The sequence below is a fragment of the Larimichthys crocea genome, chromosome XXIII (genome assembly GCF_000972845.2).
Source record: "Larimichthys crocea isolate SSNF chromosome XXIII, L_crocea_2.0, whole genome shotgun sequence".
NCBI lineage: Eukaryota > Metazoa > Chordata > Actinopteri > Sciaenidae > Larimichthys > Larimichthys crocea.
This window is the reverse complement of record NC_040033.1, coordinates 11,590,509-11,617,881: the sequence shown is the minus strand read 5'-3', so window position 1 is coordinate 11,617,881 and position 27,373 is coordinate 11,590,509. Positions and strand designations below refer to the sequence as shown.

General features: G+C 42.1%; 3 protein-coding genes and 4 non-coding genes across 8 annotated transcripts; 6 read left to right on the top strand and 1 right to left on the bottom strand.

The window, feature by feature from the left end:
• Positions 1 to 1,016: 1,016 nt before the first annotated feature.
• On the bottom strand, positions 1,017 to 11,860 carry rdh10a (retinol dehydrogenase 10a). The gene is made up of 6 exons (XM_027274310.1): positions 11,246 to 11,860; positions 10,629 to 10,864; positions 4,360 to 4,458; positions 3,071 to 3,216; positions 2,391 to 2,522; positions 1,017 to 2,267 (listed from the first exon to the last, which is right to left on the bottom strand). The coding sequence occupies exons 1-6, from the start codon at positions 11,529 to 11,531 to the stop codon at positions 2,144 to 2,146; spliced, it is 1,023 nt and encodes a 340-aa protein (XP_027130111.1). The 5' UTR covers positions 11,532 to 11,860; the 3' UTR covers positions 1,017 to 2,143.
• Positions 11,861 to 14,283: 2,423 nt separating this feature from the next.
• Positions 14,284 to 17,945, top strand: rpl7 (ribosomal protein L7). The gene is made up of 7 exons (XM_010733846.3): positions 14,284 to 14,394; positions 14,897 to 14,996; positions 15,089 to 15,255; positions 15,655 to 15,792; positions 16,759 to 16,868; positions 17,299 to 17,514; positions 17,901 to 17,945. The coding sequence occupies exons 1-6, from the start codon at positions 14,381 to 14,383 to the stop codon at positions 17,505 to 17,507; spliced, it is 738 nt and encodes a 245-aa protein (XP_010732148.1). The 5' UTR covers positions 14,284 to 14,380; the 3' UTR covers positions 17,508 to 17,514; positions 17,901 to 17,945.
• LOC113744535 (small nucleolar SNORD12/SNORD106) lies at positions 15,497 to 15,586 on the top strand. Its single transcript, XR_003461618.1, has one exon. It is a non-coding gene; the product is annotated as a small nucleolar SNORD12/SNORD106 (small nucleolar RNA).
• LOC113744531 (small nucleolar SNORD12/SNORD106) lies at positions 15,911 to 16,002 on the top strand. The gene has a single exon (XR_003461614.1). It is a non-coding gene; the product is annotated as a small nucleolar SNORD12/SNORD106 (small nucleolar RNA).
• Positions 17,116 to 17,206, top strand: LOC113744533 (small nucleolar SNORD12/SNORD106). Its single transcript, XR_003461616.1, has one exon. It is a non-coding gene; the product is annotated as a small nucleolar SNORD12/SNORD106 (small nucleolar RNA).
• On the top strand, positions 17,569 to 17,661 carry LOC113744534 (small nucleolar SNORD12/SNORD106). Its single transcript, XR_003461617.1, has one exon. It is a non-coding gene; the product is annotated as a small nucleolar SNORD12/SNORD106 (small nucleolar RNA).
• Positions 17,946 to 18,213: 268 nt separating the features above from the next.
• cxxiiih8orf89 (chromosome XXIII C8orf89 homolog) lies at positions 18,214 to 20,646 on the top strand. Of its 2 annotated transcripts, XM_010733858.3 has the most exons (7): positions 18,216 to 18,605; positions 18,703 to 18,748; positions 18,875 to 18,966; positions 19,273 to 19,411; positions 19,868 to 19,975; positions 20,086 to 20,141; positions 20,403 to 20,646. In XM_010733858.3, the coding sequence occupies exons 1-7, from the start codon at positions 18,362 to 18,364 to the stop codon at positions 20,540 to 20,542; spliced, it is 825 nt and encodes a 274-aa protein (XP_010732160.2). In that variant the 5' UTR covers positions 18,216 to 18,361; the 3' UTR covers positions 20,543 to 20,646. The 2 variants fall into 2 exon arrangements, with proteins under 2 accessions (XP_027129857.1, XP_010732160.2); XM_027274056.1 differs by lacking the exon at positions 20,403 to 20,646 and having other exon boundaries at positions 18,214 to 18,605; positions 20,051 to 20,141.
• Positions 20,647 to 27,373: the final 6,727 nt, after the last annotated feature.

Here is a 27,373-nt window from a genome sequence, read left to right as displayed (position 1 = left end):
GTCCAAATCTAGCTCATGACATCCTAATGTGGTGTGGTGTGGTTAGGTAATCTTGCTTTGTTTTTGCTTTCCTTTAGGGAAGTAAAGGGCAGGGGTCAGCTACATAACAGCTCTAGTGGAAATGGAAGGAGTTTCATTGGTCTTGCTCTCAGATGGTTGCCAAAACTGCATTTTTTTTAAATTGATAAGTGTTTCTGCTAACCATTATCACTGCATTAGTTTGACTGTGTGAAGTTAAAATATGACAACATGACCACTTATGCATCCTCTTTCATTTTTTAGTGTGACTTTGGTGCTGTACATACAGTATAAACTGTAGCAAATGGCTCTTTGCCCTCTTTAGCCAACACCCATATCTAAAGGCCACCTGACTCAGTGTGGCACAATGTGGGAGGACAGTGATACCGATACTAGTCAAAAGAGTAGTCATAAAGAGGAGAAAAGGGCTGGGAGGGTGTCATCTTAACAGTAGAAACTGTGTCCAAGGAGTTCATGGCATTGCAGAAGAGTCTTTCCTGTGAGTCACAGGCATCACAAACACTCTCCACTACTATAAACAGAAAGTCCGGAGGTGTTTTCATCATCTTTCCTGTGAATTCAAGTTAATGACGACACACCATTTAATAATCTAAATCACTTTTATTAATTTAAGTTAGGTAGAGACACTAAACATTGGAACCACATTTGCTCGGCTATGGAGCAGTCTTCAGAAAATTACAAAAAATGAAAAAAAAAAAAAAAAAAAAAGAGGCTTATGTCATACTGTCAAAAAAAAAAGGCAAAAATTAAGAGGTAGAGAATTTAGGCTCATCACTGTGACTGGAGGAATGATGCCTATTGGAATGTAGTTGAAATTCAAAAACTCTTGTCGTCCCAAAAAGGTATATAAAATATTCATACATCAAATATGGTGGAGACAGTCATTTTGGGATACTGGGATATTCACAACATTAAAACATTTACATTTCACTTTAACTGGACAAGGTGGACAATGGACAGGAGAGTTTAAGTGTTACTTTGGAAAAATTAATGAAAAGCTAGTGTCTTTAATGCACTTCCCTCAACCACACATCAGTGTTGGGACAGCGGTTCACCTGGAGTTACAGCCTGTATCAGGTTATTTATTTATTTATTTTTTTAAACAAATAATATTGGTAACAGATAAATTTACAATATAAACACCACAGATCTTGAAAATAAAGACAAATGAGAGAAATAAAAAATGGATTTCCTCTCAGTTTCTCCCAAAGCAGTACATTCTGAATGTGTCACACATGTTAGTTCAACCCAGGACATTGACTCCCTCGTCCACTTTTCATTTGAGAGGTTAGTCGACACAGACCTGAAATGACAGGACCATGAAGGGACAATGTTGAGTCCCATTGCACTGGAAACTCCTGTGAAGATATAAAAATCAGCCACGATCTGGCATTTAAATGTCCCCCATTTGGAATGACTTCATTACCAACATATATGCTACATGTCTGTAACTTACATATTTAAACAACAGTGGAATATGGTCGACTTTTAATTGTGAAATATTCATCGTGTAAGACGGCACAAGCGAAAAATGTCGAGCTGCAAACCAATTTCCTGACGGACTGAAAAAGAGCCTCTGCATCGGGAGACGTTGGGTAGTTTGAAATGCTGTGTTGAACTTTCCTACACAGAGAATGCTGGCAGTGTAGAGAAAAATCAGAAATTACAGTGCATGTCTACAAAAATAAAATAAAAGTGAAAACTTTTTTTTTTTTTTTTTTTTTTTACTGTTTGTACAGTAACATACTGTATATTTCCACAATGACACTAGATAAGGCTGGTGACTACATTACGTAAATAGTTAATTATTGGATACCTTTTCTGTATGATTTCAAAACTAGTGACACAGAATATAGATGTTGGTTTCTTTAAACAAACTTACAAAAACAAACAAAACAAAGTCAAATAAATCCTTTGTGTAATACACAGCTTTCTTTGTTCCAGAGGAACAATATGGTAAACCTTTGCGTTTGCTCAATGCAAGTGCACCAGTCTAGATTCAGTCTTTCCTTCCGTCCCGTCTTCCCCATTTTTCCATCCTCAGTGGTTGTTTCCTCATGCTTGCAGGTTTATGTGCCTCTGTTTGTGTTACAAACAGCGCCCCCTAGATCCCATTCTTCGCCTCATTGTTGTTCATGGCCTCCTTTCTCTGAGCTAGGAAGGGGTACATGCACTTGTCGGCGCCTAGGAACCGGTACATGCACACAATGGCCTCGAAGGGTAGGATGCTGCGGGGGAGACGGGACAAAAAGATAAAGATTTATGACACAAGATCCTCCTGTTAGAGGTGATGAGGTGAAAAACTGAAATGGAATTGAAACAGGATATTAGAAATGTAAGAGGCGGCTCACCTTTTCATGAAGTTGACCATATAGACGATGCGAGGTGTACAGATCATGGGCTGGTCAGTGAGGATGGCTCTCATGGCCTGTTTCACACAGAACTCTGGCTTCAAGGGAGGCAGAAAAGGCTCAATCTCCTTCCTGGATGGAAAGAAAATATCATAACTTGGTTATTTACAGGCTCCAAAATTAATTGAAGATACTGAGATTTAAAACTGTGAAATAAATTTGATTGATTGGAGTTATCAGGATGTTTGAATATACTTTAAAAAGCTGGAATTACAATTTAAATCGACGCCTGAATTAGGTGATACTGGATTTGTTTTTGTGCACAGTAATGGAGCAGTTTTTAAAGCCAGAGAACATGCCACCTGCTGACTGCAACTATCAAACAAAGTAAGGGTGGAGAAAAGGTTGGGAAGGGGGTGGGGGCTTATTCCAGGTGCACCTGTTGGTGAGGTTTTCCCTTGGGAAAGTCTCCCGCTTTGTTTAAGCAAAGCACTGACCAATGGCGTACGAGCGACTTTGTAAGATCTCTTACCCAGCACAAACCATCAGCTGCTTGCTTTGAAGTTAAAAAAAAGGTGTTTGTGAGGAATTTTATATGGTGAAAATTAGAGATGACAAACTCATACCAGGTGCAAGAAACCGTTAAATACAATTACACTGGCCGGTGAGTTGAAGCTTACCTTATCCTGCAGCCTTTGAACATTCCCGTGTCTACCAGGTAAGGGCACACCAGAGTCATGTTGATGCCGTCCTTCTCGGAGGCCTTCAGCTCATGGCTCAGTGATTCGTGGAACCCAATGGCACCGAACTTACTGGCGCAGTAATCCTGGAGGGAATAAAGAGAGAACAGGTTAGCCCTGTAAAACTCTGCCCCAGCCCGCACCCAGGGACCACAGAGAACATTATCAAACATGCCCCATGGGCACAGAGGTCTCTCCTTGCTGTTAATGATACAGCCACAAAAAAAAAAAAAAAACCTGAGCGAGCCTGTCCGCTGTTCTACGGTTTCATTAGCATTCTTCTCTAGTGCATCAGGAGACTGCTCTGCTTGGCGGGAAGGTTTTGATGTGGTTCGCCATGGAAATAATCTTTATTAAAAAAAAAAAGGCTTGGGCAAACACAGATGCATGTTGCTAAACATGGGGAGGATAAAGAGATTTGACTGTGCCCACATGACAGATGAGGGCTTTGGTTCCCTCAAATTAATGTGCACATCTGAAATCACATTCGAGGCACTTCCAGGAAGCATAATAGGTTAACAAAAACTGACTTAGCTTCAGATCCTTTGAAGGGGGACTCGGATCATTATGGATGAATGCTCGTACAACAAAAGCAAAACGTGCAGCTATAAAAACAAAGCCAAATGGAGTGGTAGTCCCTGTAGACGATCTGAAAATGACACCATTCTCAGCCAAGGAAGGGGATAAATGAGAACGCTGCTCTCCGAAATATCAAAATAAAACCTTCTAGGAGGGCTACCACTTTACTCCCTCTGTGGTTATGGAGACAAATGACTCCACTGAATATTTTAATATGTATTAAAATAAGAAAAAGAATCTGTACAGGGTTGAAAAAAAGAAAGAAAAAAAAAAACTATAGGAAGGAAAACCAAAAACTTATCCATTGAAAGCTGCTGTGAGCTGAATACTGAGTGAGCACCAAGTTGTTCACAAAGCAGTGATGAAGATGTCTCTGTCTCTTGGGGAGCTGTCAGCTCATTCTGGCCCCAGGGCCAGAGCCCAATAGGGGCCCAACACCCCCACTGCTGCAGATAGAGGAATCTATAAGAGGCTCCCCAATGCTCATCTGTGTCCCTTAATTTAACGGGTGGAGGGACAACTAGAGAAAGGGGGCCTAACCTCCCCCGGCCCAGTGTGCTAGCTGGCACGCTGAGAGCTTTGGAGAAAAGCACTGGTTTTGGATGGTGGGAACGATGGGATGTGTACGTGTTGTTGTGTATGATACTAACCTCCACTCCAGCTGTGCTGAATAAACCCAGGGAGCTGGCAACCGTCACAATGTGACCATGATTCAGCTCCAGCATCTTGGGGAGAAACGCCTTGGTGGTCTGGGGGAAGGACAGAAGAGACAGAAGGGCAAAGAGAAAAAAAGAGGAAGGTTAGTTCACTTGTGCAGTTTGTCTGTGCCAAAGCCCTTTGATCCTCTCTGCCTCCCTCTCATTCCCCCCTCTCCATGTGTTTCTCCCTTCTTCTCCATGGTGATGCAGAGAGAGGCGTCTGAATGAGAATTCATAACGGGCGCACACACACACACACTAAAAAAAAAGAAGAATCAGTCTGAGGTGCAGCATATGAAAAAGTTACATTTTAAGTTGAGCGTTTTTCCTTTGTGAAAAGGTGTGAATTAGAGAAGACTGAGGGTTTTCCCCTTTACAGGTATTCATTGAACAAACAGGTATGTGGTGTGTGTGCGTGTGTGTGTGTGTGTGTATGTGCGCGCCGCTGTACAATCTGTTCTTTTCCCACACAGATCTGGTACCCGTCGTTGGGCCCAGCTCTAAAGACTTGGTGACAACACCAATCATAGGCCTCCGTTCACTCAACAACAATACAATTCAGCCTCTCGTCTACCCACACAGCCTTGCGCCCTGCCTGAGCAGCAGTCAGCAGAACAATTGGCAGCGAGATGAGCCCTGAGATGAAAGAGTTTCACCGTGAGTGCCACGTGAGAGCCCGAGTGGTTCCACCGGCCGGTCCAATGAGAGTTAGTGAGGTGGTGAGAAGAGCAACCCCCCCCGTGGAGGTGATTCAGAGAGAGTTACAGTTGATTAACCTATGGATCCATTCCTCATTCTGCCCGTCTGCTGACTTTGGACACAGCATGAGCCAATCAGCAGGTGTGACATGAGACAGCAATGACAGGAACTGACCAATCACTCTCCCACTAGGAGGTCTACAAACAACCAGCAGGCCTTTTGTTGGTAGCGCTGCTAGATCTATTCAAGTCAGATGTGCGCTGCCATAGTGAAGAACAATGCATGTGGCCTACAATGCCCTTTGAAAATGTCACAAGGTTGCAAATTAAAAACAGAGGACACCTTTACATCACAACAAACGCTGAAACAATTTGTAGTTTTTTAAGTTAAAGTATGAATTCAAAAGGATTTTTGCAATCAAACTTTAAAGACGTCGCTTTTGAGCGTTTGTTGTCCTGCGGTCCAATAAATGAAAGGCAACAGTTTCAGTGGTCAGTACAGTATGTAAATCTGCCCAGAGAAACGATTCAGCCTACTTTGTAAACATTTGCTGGAGAGGAGCACAGAGCCAGAGAGTGCATGGTACCAGGTAGTACAGCCATGAAACCACTGGCAGGGGAGGAAAAGCCTCATTAAAACTGCAACCACTGCATCAGACTTCTACTGTAATCTCTGCTGTGCTGAGACATCTTTCTCCTTGTTTTAGGAAGTGAATAAAACTGGAAGCAATAAGTCCGATCTACACGGAGTAAAGGCTGGCAAAAAAAAAAAGAGATGACTTCACCGTTATCGGCTTTTATTCTATAGCCAGGTATAGTATAACTGATCTGACTCAGCTCCAAACATCTGCACTTTTCCAGGACATAAATTTAAGTTGCTGCAATATTCAACTCATTGAATGATGGGGCCCAAAGAGAGGGGGGCAAGAGAACACGAAGCCTGGATACGAGCTGAGAAAGGCCTCTGCAAGCCAGAATGGCAGCGGATGAGGGAGAGAGTTGCGTGCAAATGAAGCATTAACTTAAGATATGCCCATACCTGACCGGAGCCAAAGTTTCCCACTCCCACAGCAACTTTCAGAGAGCGGGGAATGACTTGATCTGGCACAATATTCTCAGACTAAAGCCAACACTCAGATACAACTGGACAATTTTGCTGAGTGGTCTGAAAAGAACTGGAACTGATGGGAGGAAAGGCCCATTCCTTCAGCTGAAGGACGGAGCTAAACGTGAACAAACGTCCCGTCTCTCTCCCACCCTTGTGCAATGTCCTGCTTCTCATGGCAGCTCTGGCATGTGGGTATGACCCCCGCTGACCTCTCAGACACAAAATGTGTGAAGGCAACCAGGGGCTCGTGTCTTACATCAGAGCTGCCGTAATTGGGTCTCAACGCTCCCTTGTTCCGCTAAATTACCCGCTGACACAGTCGGGCCTCCTTGGCCTATGTGGGGATGCCTTGCCCGCTGCAACCCCTAATTGGTGCGTGCCCCCAGGAACATTTAAGCCACACAAAGCTTCTTGCAGCTGGGGTGTCAGACTGCATTAGTGCAAGCGCCTGACCAACAGCAATATGAACAAAATATTGGCCTTAGTGTAGGACCAGATGGCCATTTAATTGGACTGACTTCTCCCCGGATGAGAGAATGAAGGAGAGAGAGAGAGAAAAAAAAAAAAAAAAAACGCATGAGCTCTTCTGATCCTACAACAGATCTGGGAATTTGAGTGGGTTGTGTTTACTGGTCATCAGGGATGATGGATGCAGATTGGTCATGTTGTGGTGACCTTGCTGGTCAGTAAGCCTCTGTTACAGTTGATTAAACCTCAAACCCAATGCTGGTTGTACTAATGGAATCTAGTTTACCTGGAAAGCAACTGCATCAATAGGCCAGAGGGGATGTAGTGTCAATGCAGTATAAACACAAAGAATCCCAGGATTCAATGTGTGACACAAAAACTAAATTCTTGGTGTCTGTGTGTACATCATAGACTAGTATTTTTCACTCTTGGGTAATCATACCACGGCAATTAGACTGTTTTACCACAAGAAACTAAACTAACTAAAGCCTGTGTCATTACTTATAGTCACTTCAGTCCATTTGTCGTTTTTGTCTGTTTAATCTACCTTAAGAATTGATCTATCTCAAGCAAAGGTGCCAAACATTCTTTGGTTCCAGCCACTCAAATGAGGATTGAATGCTGTTCTTCGTCACATGATAGCAAACTGACCATCTTTGGGTTTTTGGACTGTTGGTCAGCTAAACCAGAACGTTTGAAGACACATTATAATTATAAATGGGCATTTGTCCCGATATAAATTGGCAGATTAATAGATTGAAATTGTTGTTAGTTGCAGCCCTAATCCCCTCCCTTGCGAACAGGTACATGTTCAGGGAGACACCCAACATGGGAGTAGTTGTGGCTAACTCCAGTGAGGGGGTACAGGTGCACCAGGCCTAAGGAGGGGCCCATATAAAACCAGTCAAGTAGGACCCTTCTGCCTGGCTGCCTCCTTTCTCTGGATACAGCAGGAATGCGGCCTGCGGAACTTGGCTCCTGTCGCCTGGCATCTTGTCAAGCTGATCCACAGACAAGAAACCAATTGTCAGATAAAGTGGGTCAGCAGCAGCTTACCATTACCCTCTCGCCTCGCCAGTGGATGGGAAGGCAGTGCCTTCCTTCCTCTTTTCTTTCCTCTGCTCTTTTCCCGCCATGTCACTGTCGAGCGCTCTGTGCTTTCATGTAGTCGCACGAGAGAGAGGTACAATTTCCAGGAGGAGGAGAAACTGCTTATTGTTCATAAACCACCTGTTGGATAACCAGCTCAAGATGCTGAGGATGATTTCCTTTCATGTCATTCCACTAGACACACACTAATCCTGAAACATAAACTGGTGACACTTACTGAAATGACTGCACATTTCCCATCCCGGCATGACTAAAGGCCTAAACATCACAAAACGCCAGCTGGACTAATCAAAGCATCATCAAACAAATTAAATGTTATGGTCCCGTGCTTCATAAAAACCGAAAGACAGCAAGGGACTGAATCATAGCAGTTTGTCCATGTGTGAGTGTGTGCACGCGCTAAAGTGTGTGTATGTGTGGCAGAGCCGGATGAACAGAGCTGGCCTCCATGGCTGCCATGCAGCTGCACCCACTGCCTCCAAATCAGGTTGGGAGGAGTCAGAGGGGCCTGTGGAAGGAGGACAGAAGAAGTGTGGGGTCTGAGCCGGGCCAGTCTGGCAGACACACACACAAACACACACACTATGATTACCATCCGCTTCCTGTTCATGTCTCCATCCCTGCCTTATTCCCACTACGCTGTCCAACAAATGAGACAAAATAAAAAATCATCTTTTTTTCATCTAAACTTGGCAGTCTTTGTCTGTGCTTATTTTACACTCTGGTGTATTTTAGATGTAGGGAAAGCTTTGAACCTGCTGTCATGTTGCTCTTGAGAAACTGTTGTAATTTCAGTGACTGGCTGGGATTAATGCAGGGAGGTGGACAAGTATTGGGGATTTTTCCTGATACCTCCCTGAGTGGCCCTGAGTAATCAAGTTTTGCCAAATAGTGACGCTTGACAGGCTGAATAAGATGAACACACCTCACGAAGAATGCATCCCAGAATGTTAATGTCCATTGCTGTAGCCTAAAAAACATGGACAATGATGGAGCAAATAAACATTAATTAAAATGACACTTTGATTTCTTACTTATTGTTTTCAAGAAAGTCAAACCCCTTTTGTAATTTCCTTTTGTGTCAGCATGAACACAAATATTCATTTAATATCTACTTGGTATGACAAGGCTCTAAACTAGTATTACTTCAGTCATGAAGCACAATTATTAATAATTAATTCGTTTTATAAACCGGTTGATCAAAAAAAAAGGGGGGAAAATAAATCAAAGGTTTGTGTAATTCTCCATACTGCATGCAATGAGTAACTGTACCGTGTTTGTGTAAGAAAGGAAAGTGGACAGGTCCCTGTTAGTCTAAGCTCTATTCATCTAGCTTGTGTCTTTAATGAACCACATCCTCCATTCTGGCTGTCGCCATTCATTAAGTTCCTCTTTCATCTGCCCCCCCACCCCTAAAGAAACCACGCTCTGCACAGAATATGGGAGAACAAACACAGGCCCCTATTAAAAAAAAAAAACCCAAATCTGCCACCCAACCACTGGATCCTGACTTCAAATCCTGGATGTTAAAAAATAAAAATAAAAAAAAATAAGTGGTGATGGCCAGCAGAGAGCCCCATGAATAGTTGAATGGAGCAGCCATTAAAAGAGGAAATACACAACCTGCCTGACTGACAACACAAGAGATTTTCATGCTCAATTAGGGAGCTTCACAATCACTGTGGTTTCATGGTATCACTGAGAATGCGGTTCTCTGTCAAAAGAAGAGTCTGCAGCCAAAAATCTCAAAATGAGCATCATGCGCTTCACTAGACCCATTGCTCAATATATCGTGGCAAATGCAATCAAAGATGAAATAGTCAATTTAGAGCCATGCCAACAGGCAAAAGGACACAATCTGAATCTTTGCTAAATACTCCACAGCAGGCCTATAAACCAATTTGTGCACAATCACTACAACTGTCCCACACAGGTGGCCAACTGTATGCAATCAATTCTCATTAGTGGTCTATTTGGCAATTTAGAAGAGGAGCTTAAATGCTACACACTTAACTCTAAATCTCATCAGTAAGGTTACTCTTCAATGGATTTCTAATTGCCAGCTGCTTTCCACGCCCCCCAAAAACACACACAAGCACATGAAATAAAGCTGTGATAGAACCTGGCCTGTTCCACACTGCAGCTTATGCTTATCTTAAGTACAACATATTCACTCCATCAAGTCCACGTAGCCTTTCAGATAAGTATTCACACTGAAAAGGCCGGAGGAACGGAGCCAGAGTAAAATCTGATACACAACAAATCACTGCCTGCCAACAAAATGTGGCGAGCTGATCCAACACAGATCCAACCCACGTACAGAACCCCCCCCACTTCAATCACGCAAGTCAGATTTGTGCAGATCTGCGCTGCAGAGAGGAGAGGAATGGAGAGGAGAGGAGAGGAGAGGGAAGGGCTGACATACCATGTGGATCATCACTGATCGGGGCTGCCAGAGAGCAGCAAAGGCAGGATTTACAAAGCCAAACCCGTGACTCTCCTCTGGCAGAATTAAACTAAGTGGAGCTGAAATTTGAACATGCCAGGGAACTATTTATGGTCACACTTTTTTCAGTCCCAGAGACACACATACATACACTCACACACACACACACACCTTTGATTCTTGGCACACAGACGGATAAGATTATGAATAGGCATGCAAGTCAGGCTGCAAACATTCCTGTGAACATAGCATCACAGTAAACACATTTGATAATACTGTGCTCATGGAAACCGAGGCAGCGAGATCAAACCATCATACTATAGGTCTAAATATACACACACAACACAAATTACATATTTTCACATGCTTCATTGTCTGTGCATCAACTCACCCAAAAGTGTGCATGACAGTTGACCACCATGGTGCGCTCGATCAGCTCATCGGGACACTCCAGGAGGTGATGGCCAGAGACGACGCCGGCGTTGTTGATCAGTATGTCTACCTCTCCCACCTCTCTGCGGACCTTCTCAGCCGTGGAATACACACTCTCACGCTTTCCCACATCACACACATAGGTGTAGACCTGCGGCTGGAAAGGAGGGACCTCCTCTACCCCTCCAACAGGTCCTGTAGGGGGGGGGGGGGGGGGGGGGGGGGGAGATGGAAATAAGATGACTAAAGTGATCAGTGAAAAACTTTGTTGAGTAAGCTGGAACCGACATATGAATTAAGTAGTCAAGGTTGATCATGGATTTCAAAAAAACTAATGTTAAGAGACCATCTGAAGAAGCAAGTCAGTCATGTTTAAAGATCTGATGCCTGTGAGACGCTGCAACCATGTCCACGTATCTTGCGTGAAACATTTCCACACAGCATGCGATAACACTGTATCTAGTATCTTTGAAATATAATTACCTAACACTTAAGAAAACACAGATTACAAACAACAGATTGTCCATGCGTAAAAAACAGATAACATCTTAATTGCTGCAAATAAAGCAGACTTACCGTCTTTGGTTATGGGAGTGTCCAATTCATGGTATATCTGCCGCACCATCTCCGCGGTTTCCTCGTTGCTTTGGCTGTTTATGTCCCATAACACCAGTATCGCTCGTCTCCGGGCGAACTCCTTGGCAAAGAGCCGCCCGAGGCCGCTTCCAGCCCCGGTGATCACGCACACCTGTCCCGCCACGCTCTTCTCCTTGGGCCGCACAACCCATTTAGCCCCGGCAGTCACAAATGCCCAGAGCACTTTTAAAATAACCACGAAAAACTCCGCGATGATAATCATCATCTTTGGCCGGATAATTCAAAAACAAGTAGCGAAAGGAAGGGGAAAAGATAGGTAGGGTCACGCCGACAAACTTGGTTGCACAGTTGCAAGGCAGGGGGGTAAGAAAAACGCTCAAAAACACCGCGCGTAAAAGTGGTGAGAAAAAAATACTAAAGCGCAAGCAGCTACCGCAACTTGTGTGCGTAAAAAGAGAGTTCAGGTGCTGCTCGGTCAGAGTCCAGTTGCCACTACTGTTGCGGTAAGTTATGAGCAGCTACTACGAACTGTGTGTGTGCCTCCTACTTCCTCTGCTGCTCCTCCACTCATCTCACACCCTTACTCGCGTCTCACTCGCTATTTATTCAATCCACCCATCAACGCTGGACCCAATAGGACTGAGACTTGAGCGCCTGTCAGAATGAAGCGCCGGGTCCATACACTACACTCAGAGAGGTGATGTAACCTCAAAGATTTCAACTAACACTCATCTGTTGCGGGTTTTTTTTTTCTTTCTACCTCAAATTCAGTATCACAAAGAAAGATCACAGAATAGCATTCACACCCTTGGAAACCACTGCATTTTTTTTTCTCTCTATTTGGAGTTTTATTACATTTAAAACAAACTTATATATAAAAAATATGGTTTTAGGACAAATAAAAATAAACTATCCCACTGATTAATATCACAAGATCTTGTTTTTAATATATTTTTTGGATTATGATTGGGATTTTACAACACAAATACAGTTTTTTTTTGGATTATGATTGGGATTTTACAACACAAATACAGTTTTCAGCCAGAGATCAGGCCATATTTTATTTTTACAAATCCAGGTCAATGTCCGCCCATACAAAGCGAAACCACTATTATTCATTCAAATATCCAAAATATGTCATTTGAGCTATTTTGGGGGGTTGATTTCAAGCTGTCACCAGTCTGACACATGCCACAGCAATTTACTGGCAATGATTCAGTACGAGCTTTTCATTGTGAAAGTGGAAAGATAAGATGACTGGAAAAAGGACTGGACCACATACTAATCCATGTGGTTTTACATGAAGGTGATTTTGATGGTGTAGGACAAAAGGCGCACCTGGGGGTGAGTGTAGGGTGCAATGCGTTTTTCACCGGTTTCCAACATTACCCCCCTTTATAGCGCTGGCTGACGACGTTGTGTAACGTCCTGCAGCAGCCTTTATCATGTGTGGTGGTGGGCGTGTCCCGTGTCCAAACCACGGGTGGAAGAATTAGAGTGTTAATGCCAAAATGTTAATATTGTATTCTATTCTAAGCTATTTAAGGTATTAACAACAATATAAAAAGCAGAACTAGCAATACTAATTATGAAAGAGCAATAACTTGTATGGGTAAGTTGAGTTAGGTAATTAAATGAATGATTGTATTGTTTTTTAAATTTTAATTAAACTGTAGGTCACTGTGCTATTTAGGTCTATAAGTCCGTGTGTGTTTTTTTAAATGCAAAATATTAATTTTGCATCTAAAAATATGTATATAAAAAGTTGCAACGAAAAGAAAAGAAAACTTCAAAGCAGCCCAAAATAGAAATACTACTTGGCCCTCACATTTGAAACAAATTAAACGCGCATCTATCAACAGATCTGTGTTTTGAATTAAACATTGACTGCAAAGTTACTAGTGGCCATATTGAATTGTTATGAAATTGCTTATTTCCATAACTCTGTTGTGCATCACGCTGCCTTTGTTTTATAACCCGAAGAAGGAGAGGGGGTCTTCTCTCCCCCCACTGAGATCCAGAATCCAGCGACACTGTCCAGCAAAGCAAACCTTCCCCTGCAGACGCGTCTGCAAAAATGAAGCGTTTGCTCCCTCTGCCGTACCAGCGCGTGTACAACCATCACCTGTGGCGTGGAAACTGGAAATGTACGGTCATAAATACACCGTGGATATTATTTGTATGTTACTTGTAGTCTCCTGTTCATGTCTAATTTGATTTTTTTTCAATTTTTTCTAATTTATACCATACAGTTATTATTTATATCATATCACTTACTTTTGTAATATTATTTATGGTCACTACTCTTGCAATAATATTATTATCCTCAGTACTTGTCTGTTTTGAAGGTTGATTGTCTTTCGTGTTTTTTGTGTAGGTTATAGATATTTCTGTCTGTTTAATTTCTGTCTGTTTATTGTGTTTGTTTGTTTTTTGCCTTTTCTACTTTTTTTCTAATTCTCTAGTGTATGCTACGTTTCCCTCTGCTGCTGTAACAAGTACATTTGCCCGTAGTGGGAAGAATGAATTATATCTAATCTAATCTAATTTCAAAACAATGACAAATATGCGACGAAAATATGGTCACATGACAGAATAGACAGTTTAAGATTAAGATTTCTAGAATTAGTTGTTAAATTGATTATTCTACTATCCAAATAAAAACAAAATAAAATTGACCGTGATATGACACCGTATATATAATATATAATTTTTTAAAAATATTTTTATTAGGAGGTAAGGCACAGTGGAGCAGGAACCAATGTTACAGTTACATCGAGCATCACATCTGGAAATGTAAACATATCGAAACAATAGAAATACTGCGCATCTTTATGAATGAAGAGTAAGACATAAGTTGTTTTCTTATTTTATAATAACTAAGGATTCTTGTATGTAATAAGTGAATAAGTGACACCGTATATTTAGAGGCCATTCAACCAACAGTACTATAAGAAAGACTATATTTAATCAAAACATCGCTTTATGATACTTAAATAGGCAAACTAAAGAAACTTTTTAAAATCAGGCACTCGGAAGGACAGTCCGCGGAGGTCCTAAAATCCTTTAACGCGCACATGCGCAGAAGGAGATTTCTCTTTCTCGGTGGGCGCAATGGCGGACGCAGAGTGAGTGTTTGCTGCGGTCTCTAAATCTGAGCACATCCAGTGTTTAAACAGCCATCCTTGATGATTTTACACCCTGGATAGATTATTTAGTTTGCGTGCACCATTATCCTGGCGGTATTGTTCAGGATTGTCATGTTTTATTGTTGTTATGATCACTTTATGGGGACTTACCCTGTAGCCCTAACAACATGGCTGTCTCTCCAGCCTCAGAGCTTTTGAACTTGAGCTTTTCTGTGATTTAAAAAGGGGAACTCAGCTTAGACTGAACTATTATAATACGTCGCTGGCTTTAGTGTTTATGGTTCTCACGTAAATACGCCACCATTGACGGGAGAGACGACATGAGCACAAGCCGGTAGATGACAGGCTAGCTGGTGGCTAATAGCGACCAGTGGCGGCTGTGAGACGTGTCAACGTGGTTAAACTCGCCATGTGAATGTGAAGGACAGTCGATGTTAGTGTGTTTCCAGTGTGACCATGAAGTTTACTCTGTGTGTAACAGAAAAAAAGTGCAGGCGGTCCCTGAGAGCCTTTTGAAAAGGCGAAAGGCCTTCGCCACCATGAAGGCCATGCGTATCAAGAAGATGCTGGCAGAGAAGAAGGTGAGTTTCTTTGCACACTCAGAAGAACTGATCTAACTCAGTGTAATTGGTCAGTTTCAGTAGTCATCTGTTTTTCTTTTGTGTTGTTTCAGGCCCGCAAAGTGACCAGGAAACTGATCTACAAGAGGGCTGAGAAGTACCACAAGGAGTACAGGCAGATGTACAGGCGTGAAATCCGTCTGGGCCGTACTGCTCGCAAAGTGGGAAACTACTACGTGCCAGCTGAGCCCAAACTGGCTTTTGTCATCAGGATCAGAGGGTGAGTGCTGTCGACTGAGGACAGGAGCATCAGTAACATTCACATGGGTTGCTAGACTTTAAGACGTGAAGCTCAAGCTGCTGATGTGGACTTTTTGAAACATCTGTTTGGGTGCCCAACATGCCATGTGTATATCTGTGGGTGCATCTTGCATGTTAAACTGTAATGCCTAAGTTTGGGCACTATAGCAATCCATGTAAATGTCTCTGATTCAGTCTCCTGCCCTGTGAATGCCGTTAGTTGCGTGGTTAATGATGTTCCTCTTTCCCCGACTGATCGACTATGGTGATACAAAAATGCAAAATAAGCCAATTATTTCTGAAACCACGATTGACTTGTTGAAGAAGCCGTGTACCGGTGCCGTCATGTGCTAACCATCGTCCTCGTTTTGTTCTGCAGTATCAACGGTGTCAGCCCTAAAGTCCGCAAGGTTCTGCAGCTGCTCCGTCTGCGCCAGATCTTCAACGGCGTGTTCGTCAAGCTGAACAAGGCTTCCATCAACATGCTGAGGATCGCCGAGCCTTACATCGCCTGGGGGTAAGGCTGTTACTAAAAAACCTGGTGTTGATCTCACGATGGAGGTGAGGGTAACCAAAAGAAGTTTTAGTAATGGTGCACTGATGAACACCGCCTCTGGTCACTGTTTGCTCTCTGTGATGTGGTTAATGATGCTCAACTTTTTTCCCCATCTTATCGACCATGGTGAACACTGACTGAAACAAAGCCAGTTTTGTCTGAAACCACAATCCATGATAGCAACAGGGACCAGTCATCTGTTTTTCAAGAAAACAAGTTTATTGATTACACATTATTGGTTTGGAATAAGAAAGTTATTTAGTTTTAATGAAGACAGATGAGTCTCCATTCTACAGTGATGCGTAATGCCGCTGTACTTGTTAAATTCACGTCAAATGTCAGGGAATAAGTGCTGTCAAACAGTTTTCATAAAAGTAGACTCAGTGTCAAACTTGCTTGCAGGAGGTGGATGCCTGGCTGCATGAATGTATATCTTTAATGACTCATTAAAAGGAAAAGATGAAGGGAATGTTTGAGTGTTTGACACTGCTGAGTGGTGCTGTAAAAGATGAAGTCATCTGACTTTCACTTGAATATTAGTGCTATAGCTTTTTATAAGACTATCAAACTTGATCTACTGTGAGCATGACAAACATGACACTAGGTGCTAATGACAAACATGACACTGGTGCTAATGCTCAGCTGTGTTCGTCACAGCAAACAGATGCTGCACTACTCGAGCATGTAGCACATCTGGTCACTACCCAATAAGTCAGAGCAGGTGATTTGCCTTTGACCCAAAGTCCCACATGTTTTGAGGTGATGAGCATTAAGTAATGTGTTTTTGACCTACTCTTTACGTTCTGGCAGCACAACTGAAATGCTTTTCCTTGTTTAGGTTAAGTTTTTATGGAAATGAGAAATCAGCACAGAATCAAAACCAGTTTGAGCTTATTTTCTAACCTTTATGACTTGTTGTGCCACCAGGTACCCCAACCTGAAGTCAGTGCGTGAGCTTATCTACAAGCGTGGCCACGGCAGGATGAGGAAACAGCGCATCGCCCTCACAGACAACGCTCTGGTGGAGAAGGCCCTCGGTATGGAAAATGATATACCTTTTTTCTTTACTGTTTGTACATAGCACAGTAAACGGGTGTTTATATAAATAAAGAACCTAATGTTACTTGTTAGCCATCCCGATTGACGGTATTATTCCTCTGAGTTTAATTTTAGATGAGACTTGCTCTTGCTCAAGGCAGGATTAAGGTGTTTATTACTGCTACAGGTGGAACGGCGACTGAATTATTAACTTGTAATGTATTGTTGGGTTAAAGCATAGTATTACACGTGGTTAATGATGCACACTTTTTTCCCCGTCTTATCGACTATGGTGAGAAAAACTGCAAACTAAGCCAGTTTTGTCTGAAACCACGTGTGTAACAGTGACTTTCTGTGTAACCAGACTGGGAAACCTTGGTGTGTGGGGAAGTTGTCCAGTTGTTAAACACATTGTCTTTTGATCTGCAGGCAAATATGGCATCATCTGTGTTGAGGACCTCATCCATGAGATTTACACAGTTGGAAAGAACTTCAAGCCCGCCAACAACTTCCTGTGGCCCTTCAAGCTGTCATCACCCCGCGGCGGTATGAACAAGAAGACCACACACTTTGTGGAGGGAGGAGACGCCGGCAACAGGGAGGATCAGATCAACAGAATGATCAGGAGGATGAACTGAAGTTATGGTGAGTCGTAGGGACGTCGCAGGTCTACAGGGTGTGTGTATGTGGAAGTTATTCGGTGTGGTTAATGATGCATATTCTTTTTTCCCCATCTTATCGACTATGGTGAAAACCAGCTGACTATAAGCCAACTATGTCTGAAACCACATCTTAGCCGATAATTGTCAAATCATCCGCTGCAGATACCCGACAGTGAGGGAAATGTAACTTTGTTCAGTTCAAAGCAGAAAAATATGTATTCAAGTTTCACAGTCAGTCATCTTCAGGTGTGAGTCAGATGATTAGTCTGGGAATTTTTCTTCATATCAGACACTTGGGCGTTGTGTTGTATGTGGTAACAAATGAAGATTACTTTCTCAATCTATAACTTTTTTTTTTCTCTCTTTCAGGTTTTGAAAGGACTCAAAATGTACAATAAAAAACGTGGAAAAAAATCAGCTTTGTCGTGTCATTAATGTGTGATTGTGTCATTTAATGCATGTAATGTTGGAGGTATTTCTGTGTTTCAGCAGTGTTTGTGTGTTGGGACGACTAATGAGCCATAAATGACGAGTGGCTGACTTATTATAACACATGAGCAGATATACAACATCACTTTAATCTTTCACATAAGGCTGAAAACGATAAAAACTGATATTTGGTGGCGTGAAACAAAGGGGACGTGAACGCACCACCTGTCATGTAACGTTAGTATAAGTAACGGTTCGAGTGAAGCCTGTCTCCATGGCGACGCGGTGACTAGCATTGACCGTGGCGAGCCGCAGTTTTAGCATCTGCTGCTCGGGGATGATTAGTTTGCGCGAATATCCCGTTATGATGAGCGCATGTGGCGCATTTAATCTATAACCAGATGACACCGTGTAGCGGTCCTCGTATGGCGGCTCCAGGTATGATGACTTTCCAGGTTAACGCGTCGCTACCAACCGCAAAGGCTTTAATATCAGAGGGAAGCTCGAGTTGCAGCCAGCGCGGCCCTGATGCGGCTGGATATCCAGCGTACAGGAACTTCGGGATGGGGGCAGGTGGAGGACAAGCAGCCTTCAGACAAAACAATCATACGAGGAGGAAATTCCCTGTGATACAACCCCTGAGCAGTGAGTAAGCGTGCTCCAATGTATCTGCTGAACACGCAGCTAGCTCGCCGGGTCTTTATGTTGAATGTGTGCTGAGCAAAACATTGATCTGTTGTAGAGTCCAAGGACTGGAGAGCCTTGGTCAGCGGCATCATAGCAGGAGGGTGAGTGGGTGAAATGAGTATTCAAGGTGGTGTTACACAACCAACAATAATACACATGTTTCTGCTTTTATCAGGGTGTTATTCACCTTTTTCCAACCCATGTGTGTCTCTTCAACCTATGTGCAGGTCACCTAATTTAGCCAAAGATGACAAACTGGAGTCAGAGACTGACCCAAAGAAGGACATCTCTGGGAGACACTTTCTGTTTGATAAGCAATGTGAGGACTGCAGAATATTAGCACCACCATCTGAGAATAGATTTATTTACATGTTTTATGTGTATTATTTAGAAATATGACTATGAATTGCTTTTAAAAAGTGGATACACTGAATCTGAGGTTTGTTCCTGGGATGTATCCTGACGGCCAGTAGGTGGAGTTGTCATCACACATAATGAGCACAGGTTGTAACACTGATACTTGAGACCGACTTTACAATATAGTCACATTCCTTTTCTTTTTAAAAGACCTTTAAATATCGGAAAAAAACATAGATGCTCATTCTGAGTCTAATTATTTGTTTAGTTACGAGGTTGGAGAGGACCAGAACTGTGATTCCTCCACTACCAAGAGACTACCACATGCACAGACCTGGCAACCTGCATCCCTTCAGCCTCTCCAAGGAGCTTTCCCACAGCCATGCTGGGCGGCCCTTCACCCTGGGGTAACCAGCAGTGGATTACTGTCACTCAATGCTGTAGTTGTAGCTGTACTCTTCCTTTTTTTTTTTTTTTGGAGACAGCTGCACAGATTGCAGTAATTAGTAATTAGACTGAGTCGCTGTCTTATAATGACAAGAATATGTGAATATGAGAAATTAAAATTTCGGCACGCGCAATTTATCTGTCACAAAACATATTCAAGATTTCAAACCGATAGCTTTTAATGGGAAATATTCTGGCAACATGAAGCGAATGATTTCATTCCTAAAACCGAAACATTATTATTTTGCACATTAATGAGATCATTTATTACTATTAGTCCTCCATATGTGGGAACACTTTGTGTCTTTTCAAGTGACATTTGGGTAAAAAGTAAATTTGGATAAGATCAGACTAATGATGGATTTATGCAGCCTTATATTTCATACATTCATAGCGGCCTCACTTTTGTCCTCCAGCTACCCTGAAAGATATGAACTGAATACAAGTCCAGCCATCATCATTCCTTCCACTCTAGTCCTCAACGGCAGAAACACCTTCTCAGTTGAGAGCTGCAAACTCAGCAGGTATTTTTTATTTTTTTGCCCATTTAAACTAAATCAGACCAGGCCCAATCAATAGTTTTCTCAATTATTTCTCAGACCTTTGCCTCTTCTGCTTTCCTCCTCTTCTGCAGGCCTAAGGTGAATTATCCAAGCTACAACCTAATGACTGTTAAAGACAATCAAAAGAGTGAGTTATTGCGATGGGTATTTGTTGTGGTCCTGACATGTGGAGAATCCGACCTTCAACCTGTACAGATGTTTATGATGTTGATTTATCAGCAGCCTTTCATTTTTATGGTTTTTACTTCTTCAAACAAAAAAGATTATGACAAAGTGGGACAAGGGTCTAGTGTTGTCAGGAGAGTTTGCCCTTGTTTGTGCAAATACTGCACTTTTCTCTTGTTACTCAGTCTAATATTTCTTCTTCTCCCCCTTCCCGTTCCTTCAGACCAGTCCTATCCAGACCCAATGGTCGGAGCCTCTCGCTCTTTCATCCACAGGATGTCTGAGCTGTCCTCTTTGGAAGGCGAGACGGTGAGACAAGAGAAGCTCAAGAAAATGCGGAAGCCTAAAAAACCTCCATCCTGACAATCAGCTTCATCCCAGTCACCCTGGTTAAGGATAAAAACCTCAGAGTCTGTGCCAATGGCGTCTGAACAAAATAAAACATTTGGTGCACCGTGGTCATTTCAGTGGCTTGCTCTAACTGCTTGTTTGTCTTCGGTGATATTAGTTTCCTGCTTAACCTGGCTGATCTTCGCATTTTGGGATTCCTGACCTGAGCTCCTACTCTTTTAGTGACTACATGTAGTATTTACTGTGGTAAATTGCAGCGTTTGCTACAACAATAAATGCTGATGATGGTATATTATTCAGCTTTTTCTATCCTGACTCACAGCTGCCGGTAGTTTCCACCTCAAAATCTGCATGAACAGATATTTATTTTAGCTTTCCGATGGCTTGTAATGGCTGTTATGTAATACTGCCATATTTATCATTGTATCATCAGTATGTTACAGAGGCTAAACCTTGGATCTCATTACAACAAACATTGCTGTTATGTACTAATTTAGCTTTGTTAAAAGTGGAATATCTATGTACATATTAAATAGTTTAGCAAAACCATTATTGTGCCTTGTTAAACGTCTTCCTGAGATTGAATAAATTTATTTTTGTTATTGTTGCTCTGTTTTTAGTCGTGATTTTTCTTCTGTAGCTTCGAGCTGTGTCCATAAAGGGAGCTTCCCCTTCCTTTTGGCATGTACGCCACTTATCGACCCGCACAGTAATCAGAATGCCTAAAAGATTGCACTGAAACATAATCTGCATTCCATAACTACAAGACAGATACAAAACTGTGCCCCCAGATCCCAGAATGTGGTACTTTCCCACATAATACATTGTTTTGTAGCCGTATGGCGGGCAGCTCATGGCCTTGAATAGTCTTGTTCATTGTATTTGACAAAGACAGCAGTCATGGCAATTGTCTTTTTGTTTAGAGAAAAATGCGGACTTTATTATTTGATGACGTAGTAACTAGAGTTAGCATTTGTGCTCATTTAACGTTCCAGATAATTCGATTTTCCCAGCGATTGACCTTGTTATTTTAACATTTTTTAACGAACTCTTTCTGGAAAATGTTTTTCCCAAAAACTTCAAAAATGTGGCAGACTGCAACCACATCCCCAACATAGTGTGGATGAACTAAAGCAGAAAGGCCCAAGTCACGTTTATACCGTATATCATGTCATTCACAAGGATTCACCTGCTGCCACGCAGGTGTGTATTACAGGTGATAAATGGAACATGGTATGGAGTCACAACCGCAGACACTCTGTAGCCTGAGGTCAAACATGAACACTGTACACCAGAAGAAGAAAAGGACAAGGGTGAGAGTAAGAAAATTACTCTAAAGGGCATTTTGTGTGACATAATTCTCAACAAAGTAGAAGTTTACACACAATAAAAAATCTATTAAGCAGTTTACATCTTACACTGTTCTTTTCACTGTTTACGTTGACCTTCATCGTTGGTTGAATATTTTCAAAGCATAAACTTGTATATGTCCCGGATGAAGTTGTTTCGGTTGCTCCACTGATCTCTGATGTGCGTTATGGAGCAAGGGATGAAACAGAGCCAAGATGGCCACTTTTCTGTCATTTCAAGGACAACAGTGTCCTCTGGTGTGATCATTTTCAGTGGAGGCCGATGGGCTTGAGAGACACATCAAGGGTTCTTAAGGATCTTTCAAGTGGAAGATCAAGGTCTTTTTTTTTTGGACATTTCCATTTGATTAAACAAAGTGAAGACAGAAGAGACTGGAGAGGGAGTGGAGGACAGTCAGTGAAGAGTATGGATGTGCATGAAATAAAGAATTTTGGTCACTGTGTCACTCGGGTGCTAACTGTGTTTAATTTCCAGGAGTGTGTCCTCAAGCTCCCTATTAAATATGAATGTGACGTTGTCAAACGTTAGGTTTTGTTTGTGTTCCGCCCTCCCTCCCTGTGGACAGTAAGGTGTGCATTTCAGGGACACGCACAGTGACCTAGAAACACAGAGCCATCCCCTTATTCATGCTAAGTGAAGGGGCTGTATTCAGGCTCAGACGAAGGCCAGGTCTCCCTCTTCTTGCAGGTTTTTTACCATCCCTTTCAAGTGTAGTGAAACAAAATGACCTGGAACAAACAGTCAACAATGAGGTCTTTAATAAGAGCTGTACTGGGGCCTGCCCACAAAGTGGTTTATCGTTTCACTGTAGTTTCACAGAGATCTTAACCAGGAATACAGTACTCTTTTAAATCAGCCAGGGAGAAAATTATGAGAGATGCTAAATGGTTTTATCATGTCTCAAATGGACAGTTTGTTATGTTTCATTTGTTCACAGTTGCTATTTGATGTACTCTTATTATTGTAATGTTTTCTATCAGAAGCAATAGGTAACAGTAAAGTGTATGTCCCCAGCTCAGACAGCGCTAGTGAAGAAAAGCCAGGTTGTGTTACTGTTTTGCCTGACTTGATATTGTGCCAGTTGACTCTATCAGCAGGGATCAGAGAATGTAGCCTGTCTGCCAAATTATAACTTTGCCAACACCTCAAATCAAAGATGCCCTAAATATGTTTGGGTCAGTATGAGAGGGAAAGAGTCTGGGGACAAAGATTAATGTTTTTTATAATTAATATGGACAATGTTGCTCTTTGATGAAAGTGGCCATAATCAATATTTTTTTTACAACAAGAATGGGTCAAATGTGTGACGTGACAGGGGTCGCTCATAGTGACAATTTTCAACCAGATCTTCTCTGCTTGTCCTCCACCTGTTTCCATCCCAAGACCCCAAGTTCCTGAGCTTTATAGCATTTTTAAACTCATAGTTTTGGTTTTTTGGACTGTAACTTCACTATTTTGGCTCAGATTTTAGGTTCCAGCTTCTCAAATGGAAGAATTTGCTGCATTTCCTTTGCTTACATCATAGTTAATTGAATGTCATTTGGTCTTAGATTGTTTTTGGACAAAACAAGACAGTTGATGACATCACCTTGGACTCCAAGAGTCCAAGGTGATGTCAAATATATTTTTGGATATTCTGGATCATTTTTAGAGTGATTTTCTGAAAATATCTTCATCAGGTGAGTCGGACAGCGTCATATTTCTTTCTTTTTTTTTTCTTTTTTTTTTACCAAGAAATGAACATTAAAGACCTCCAGCCAACCAATAAAAATTCTTTCTTCATAAAGGTTCTCTGACATTCTGCCTCCTCTGCTGTGAAACCAGTTTGGGCCCCAAAGAAGCTTGTTAAAGGATCCCAAAACATAGTCACATAGTGATCAAAAACAAATGATAGAGCAAACAAGCGTCGTGTCAACAGGAACTCTTGGTCCCATAGTAACCTGTGCGTCTGTGTATTCAAGTGGGGCACTCCGAGGTCAAATCTTAGTCTTTTCCATCATACAAACACAACAGCAAAGCCCAAAGCTATGTCAGATCTGTAGCAACGGAGATTATTGTGCCGCAAATATTAACTAGTTTCTTTGCTTGAGCTCTCTGTCTGGAATTTCAAGACAGTAAAGAGAAAACAAGATAATTTTTATCATTTAAGAATGTTTGCCTACAAGTTCTTACAGCTGCCAGGTATGTGTGAGATTTGACAAGTTTGTCAACAATCTGCACGTCATAGCATGCCTAAGAAATTCTGTAAAATGATTTTCAGCGCAAGTCCTCGATGCACAGCTTCTGCATGTTGTGATATTTATATACCTTGCCCTTGGCACAGCAGCATACACACACACAAGTCAAAGGGTCTAACCTTTCTGCTGCTCTCTGACATTTCACAGTATGATTTATGAAATACACCGGGATAGATGCACCCTCTCTCATAGTCATTCATCTCTCTCAGAGGCAGGGGTCAGTCCCACTTCCCACCCACACATCGTGCCTTATCTGCCTTTTAATGTCTGCATTGATTTACACATCTATGGAAGTTTATGCCAAGGCAGGTAACTGATGACGGGACAATTATCAGTGATGATGTCAGGCTCGGGCAGAGGAAGAACTTTAATCAATTTCACTGTCATTGTTGTCATTATATTGGCACCACTCCAAGGCCAGACCAGACAGCTAGCCAGTCTGCTTGCCAAGCTGTTGCCAGAGTGTCATCATCCGTCTTTGCTGCTGCGGTCCTGGAGAAGCGTGTTATTATCCATAAACTATCAAGCAGTAATGAGCTGGAATGAATGGAGCATCATTAGAGGGATGTACAAGACAAATAGATGCTCATGTAAGTACAATATGAAGAGACTCACTCAGGGTCATGATGCAAGACGTAATAGTCAGCAGGAGACCACACCATTGTTTTACAAAACTCTCTCTGTATTCTTTAAGGTAGAATTCTACTATCAGGATTCACCTGTTCAAACTTTTTTTTGTTGTTTTTCAGATTGACCTCCACCTGAGCACTGTGTTCACAAGCCAAGTCAAACATCCAGCTCCTTAACTCTCTAAATAATGACTCATACGGTGTGTGTCACAGCCAGGTACATCATTCACAAGAAACAAGATAAAATGCCACCGCATGGACACATGCAGCATGCACGCAAAGTACTGAAACTCTGTTACACATAAACAGATCATGTAAAACACTCCCTTACAGGCACACTAAATGTACAGATGTACACGTGGAGGGAGGAAGTAGGAGACAGCTGAGCAGTAAATTTAGAGGGTGGTGGACAAAGGCCTCCATTCATGAGACAGAAACTGACTGTACTCAACAGAAAAAAACAAACTAATTAGCCTGACTAACTCTTTAATTAAATATTTGGTTAAGGTTAAATATTTCTGAGGTCATGTTACATCACATTTTGGGTTGTAAATTGGATTTTGGACATCAGCATGAACGTCGTAGTAAAAACAGAGGCTTTCAGGTTCTTACGAGACACTATCATGTATAATTCCCCACAAAGTAAACATACTGTTAGAGTGATAGAGATAGAGTGGGTGTTGTCCCGCTCGGAGGTGACATCATCAGCGTACCTTTACAACGCATGGCGAGATGAAAAGGTGAATTCTAGCATTTGTCAACAAAAGGTTCTGAAACCATAGCAACACAGGAAAGGGGTTCCCATGGGGACAGCCACGGTTTGCATTCCCCACATAGGCGAGATGGAGCTAGGATTCACCCTGGCCGTCTCCTTGACGCCCAGTACAAGGAGTGGTGGCACGCGCACTTTCATTCCCCAGATAAAGCAAATCAATCTCTGCTCGCGCCTCTCACTATGTCAAATAAAATGAATTGTGTGTATGACTGTCATGAATTCATTCTGTGACATGGCGGCTCTGGCCATCATAAACAAACACATTAACACGGCCTTAATCTCCTCTTTACTCACATACACTAAGATAACTCAGCGAGCAGGGTGTGTTACTTGGGGAAATCAGATTGTCTCTGACAAGTGCACAGTAAGAGCAGGAGGTTCGAGGTTGGAGGCCTGTCAGATGTAAAACACACATGCTTTGAAGTGTACTCCTATCGTGCTGGAGCCAAAGCAAACTGATGCAGCTGTAAGTCTTGCATCAGTGGATAGATGAAATCAGCACTGGACAAACAACGTGTGTGTGTGTGTGTGACATTTCAGGGCATCATCTTTGTTTTTCACAGTCACACTTACAAAATTATATATAAAATTATATCCACCTTCTCAAAATGAATAAAAAGAAATAGATCATTATATATCATATTTGTAGATTAAAATGGCCAAAACACATTACAACTCCTAAGGTCAGTCTGGGTTCAGCGCCCTCAAACTTTAATATACACTGATTCAGACACATGCTCCTCAGTGATGCTGCTGCTGATGATTATGGTGAAGATGAAGGCTATTACTGTCGCTTGACCTACCTGCTTATGACGAGAAGAAGAATCAAAGGACCCAAACAGACCCCCCTCTGCTCTCCGGGAGCTGTTTTTCAAGACAGCAGAGGCAATGTATCCAGATTATTACAAATATCTGCCCCTTCTATAGCAGTAGACGCAGGGAGGCCTCATTCTCTGCTAATGCTCCCTGCAGAGGCCTCATTTGTTTCCCATGAAATGGAGGAGGAACTGCTCAAATAAAAGCTGACCCTCTTGAGTTCACAACATCCTCAGACATTCAGGCTCCTTGAGCAAACATAACAGAGGAGAAATTGCTGCGGATACCCTGCAAAATTATGTCTGATTCATATGCATCAAGATTCTTTGCTTACTGGGGGGGCTTCCTTTGACATTTTTGCATCATTCAAATGTAGAAACACTAGGTATAAAAGTATTATGTGATTTTTATCAGCTTATATTGAAATCCTTACATTTGACTTTATAAAGACATTGTCTCAGCTTCACTCAGAGGAGATAATCTAATAGTCCTTCTATCAATCATCTGTCAGACAGGCCAAATCCTAATGAGATCAAACAATTAGCCCAGCTAAGGGTGTCACAGACATGCCACCTCAGAGTTACGGCCTATGAAATGAATCTGTCATCTGCTGTTCGCCCTGTACTTTATGTCAAGAGTTATAGATTAAGCCACACCCTGGTCTACAAATAATGGTAATACACATACACTGGGAGCTCCAGCTCACTGATTTACAGCCCTGCACCTGCACTGAAGCTGAATCCATACAATAACAGCGAGCTTGGTTCTGTCAGAAGGTTAAAAAGTTTGTCGGACAGCACCCTTAAAACTAATCAACATGTATATCTATAAATATTTTTTACGGGGGGGTTATGTGCTGGACTATTTCCTGGCCTGGTGTAGTCACTTCATGGATTCTTGTCACTGTGAGATTACCAAGCAACATGTTTTTACATCTTGGTTTTTGTGTGGGTCAAACGAATGATATTATGAGTTTAGAAGAGCAGAATTTTTCAAAATCCTGTCTTTATGCTAA

Bases quoted from the DNA above. Each gene is read 5' to 3' on its own strand.
- rpl7 (XM_010733846.3), top strand. The intron at 14,997-15,088 runs GTGAGTTTCTTT...GTGTTGTTTCAG, and splicing joins AGATGCTGGCAGAGAAGAAG to GCCCGCAAAGTGACCAGGAA. The intron at 15,256-15,654 runs GTGAGTGCTGTC...TTTGTTCTGCAG, and splicing joins TTTGTCATCAGGATCAGAGG to TATCAACGGTGTCAGCCCTA.
- cxxiiih8orf89 (XM_010733858.3), top strand. From the start codon at position 18,362: ATGACACCGTGTAGCGGTCCTCGTATGGCGGCTCCAGGTATGATGACT. The intron at 18,967-19,272 runs GTGAGGACTGCA...TTATTTGTTTAG, and splicing joins CTTTCTGTTTGATAAGCAAT to TTACGAGGTTGGAGAGGACC. The intron at 19,412-19,867 runs GTAACCAGCAGT...TTTGTCCTCCAG, and splicing joins GGGCGGCCCTTCACCCTGGG to CTACCCTGAAAGATATGAAC.
- rdh10a (XM_027274310.1), bottom strand. From the start codon at position 11,531: ATGATGATTATCATCGCGGAGTTTTTCGTGGTTATTTTAAAAGTGCTC. The intron at 4,459-10,628 runs GTGAGTTGATGC...TCCTTCCCCCAG, and splicing joins ACTGTCATGCACACTTTTGG to ACCACCAAGGCGTTTCTCCC. The intron at 2,268-2,390 runs GTGAGCCGCCTC...TCTCCCCCGCAG, and splicing joins ATGGTCAACTTCATGAAAAG to CATCCTACCCTTCGAGGCCA.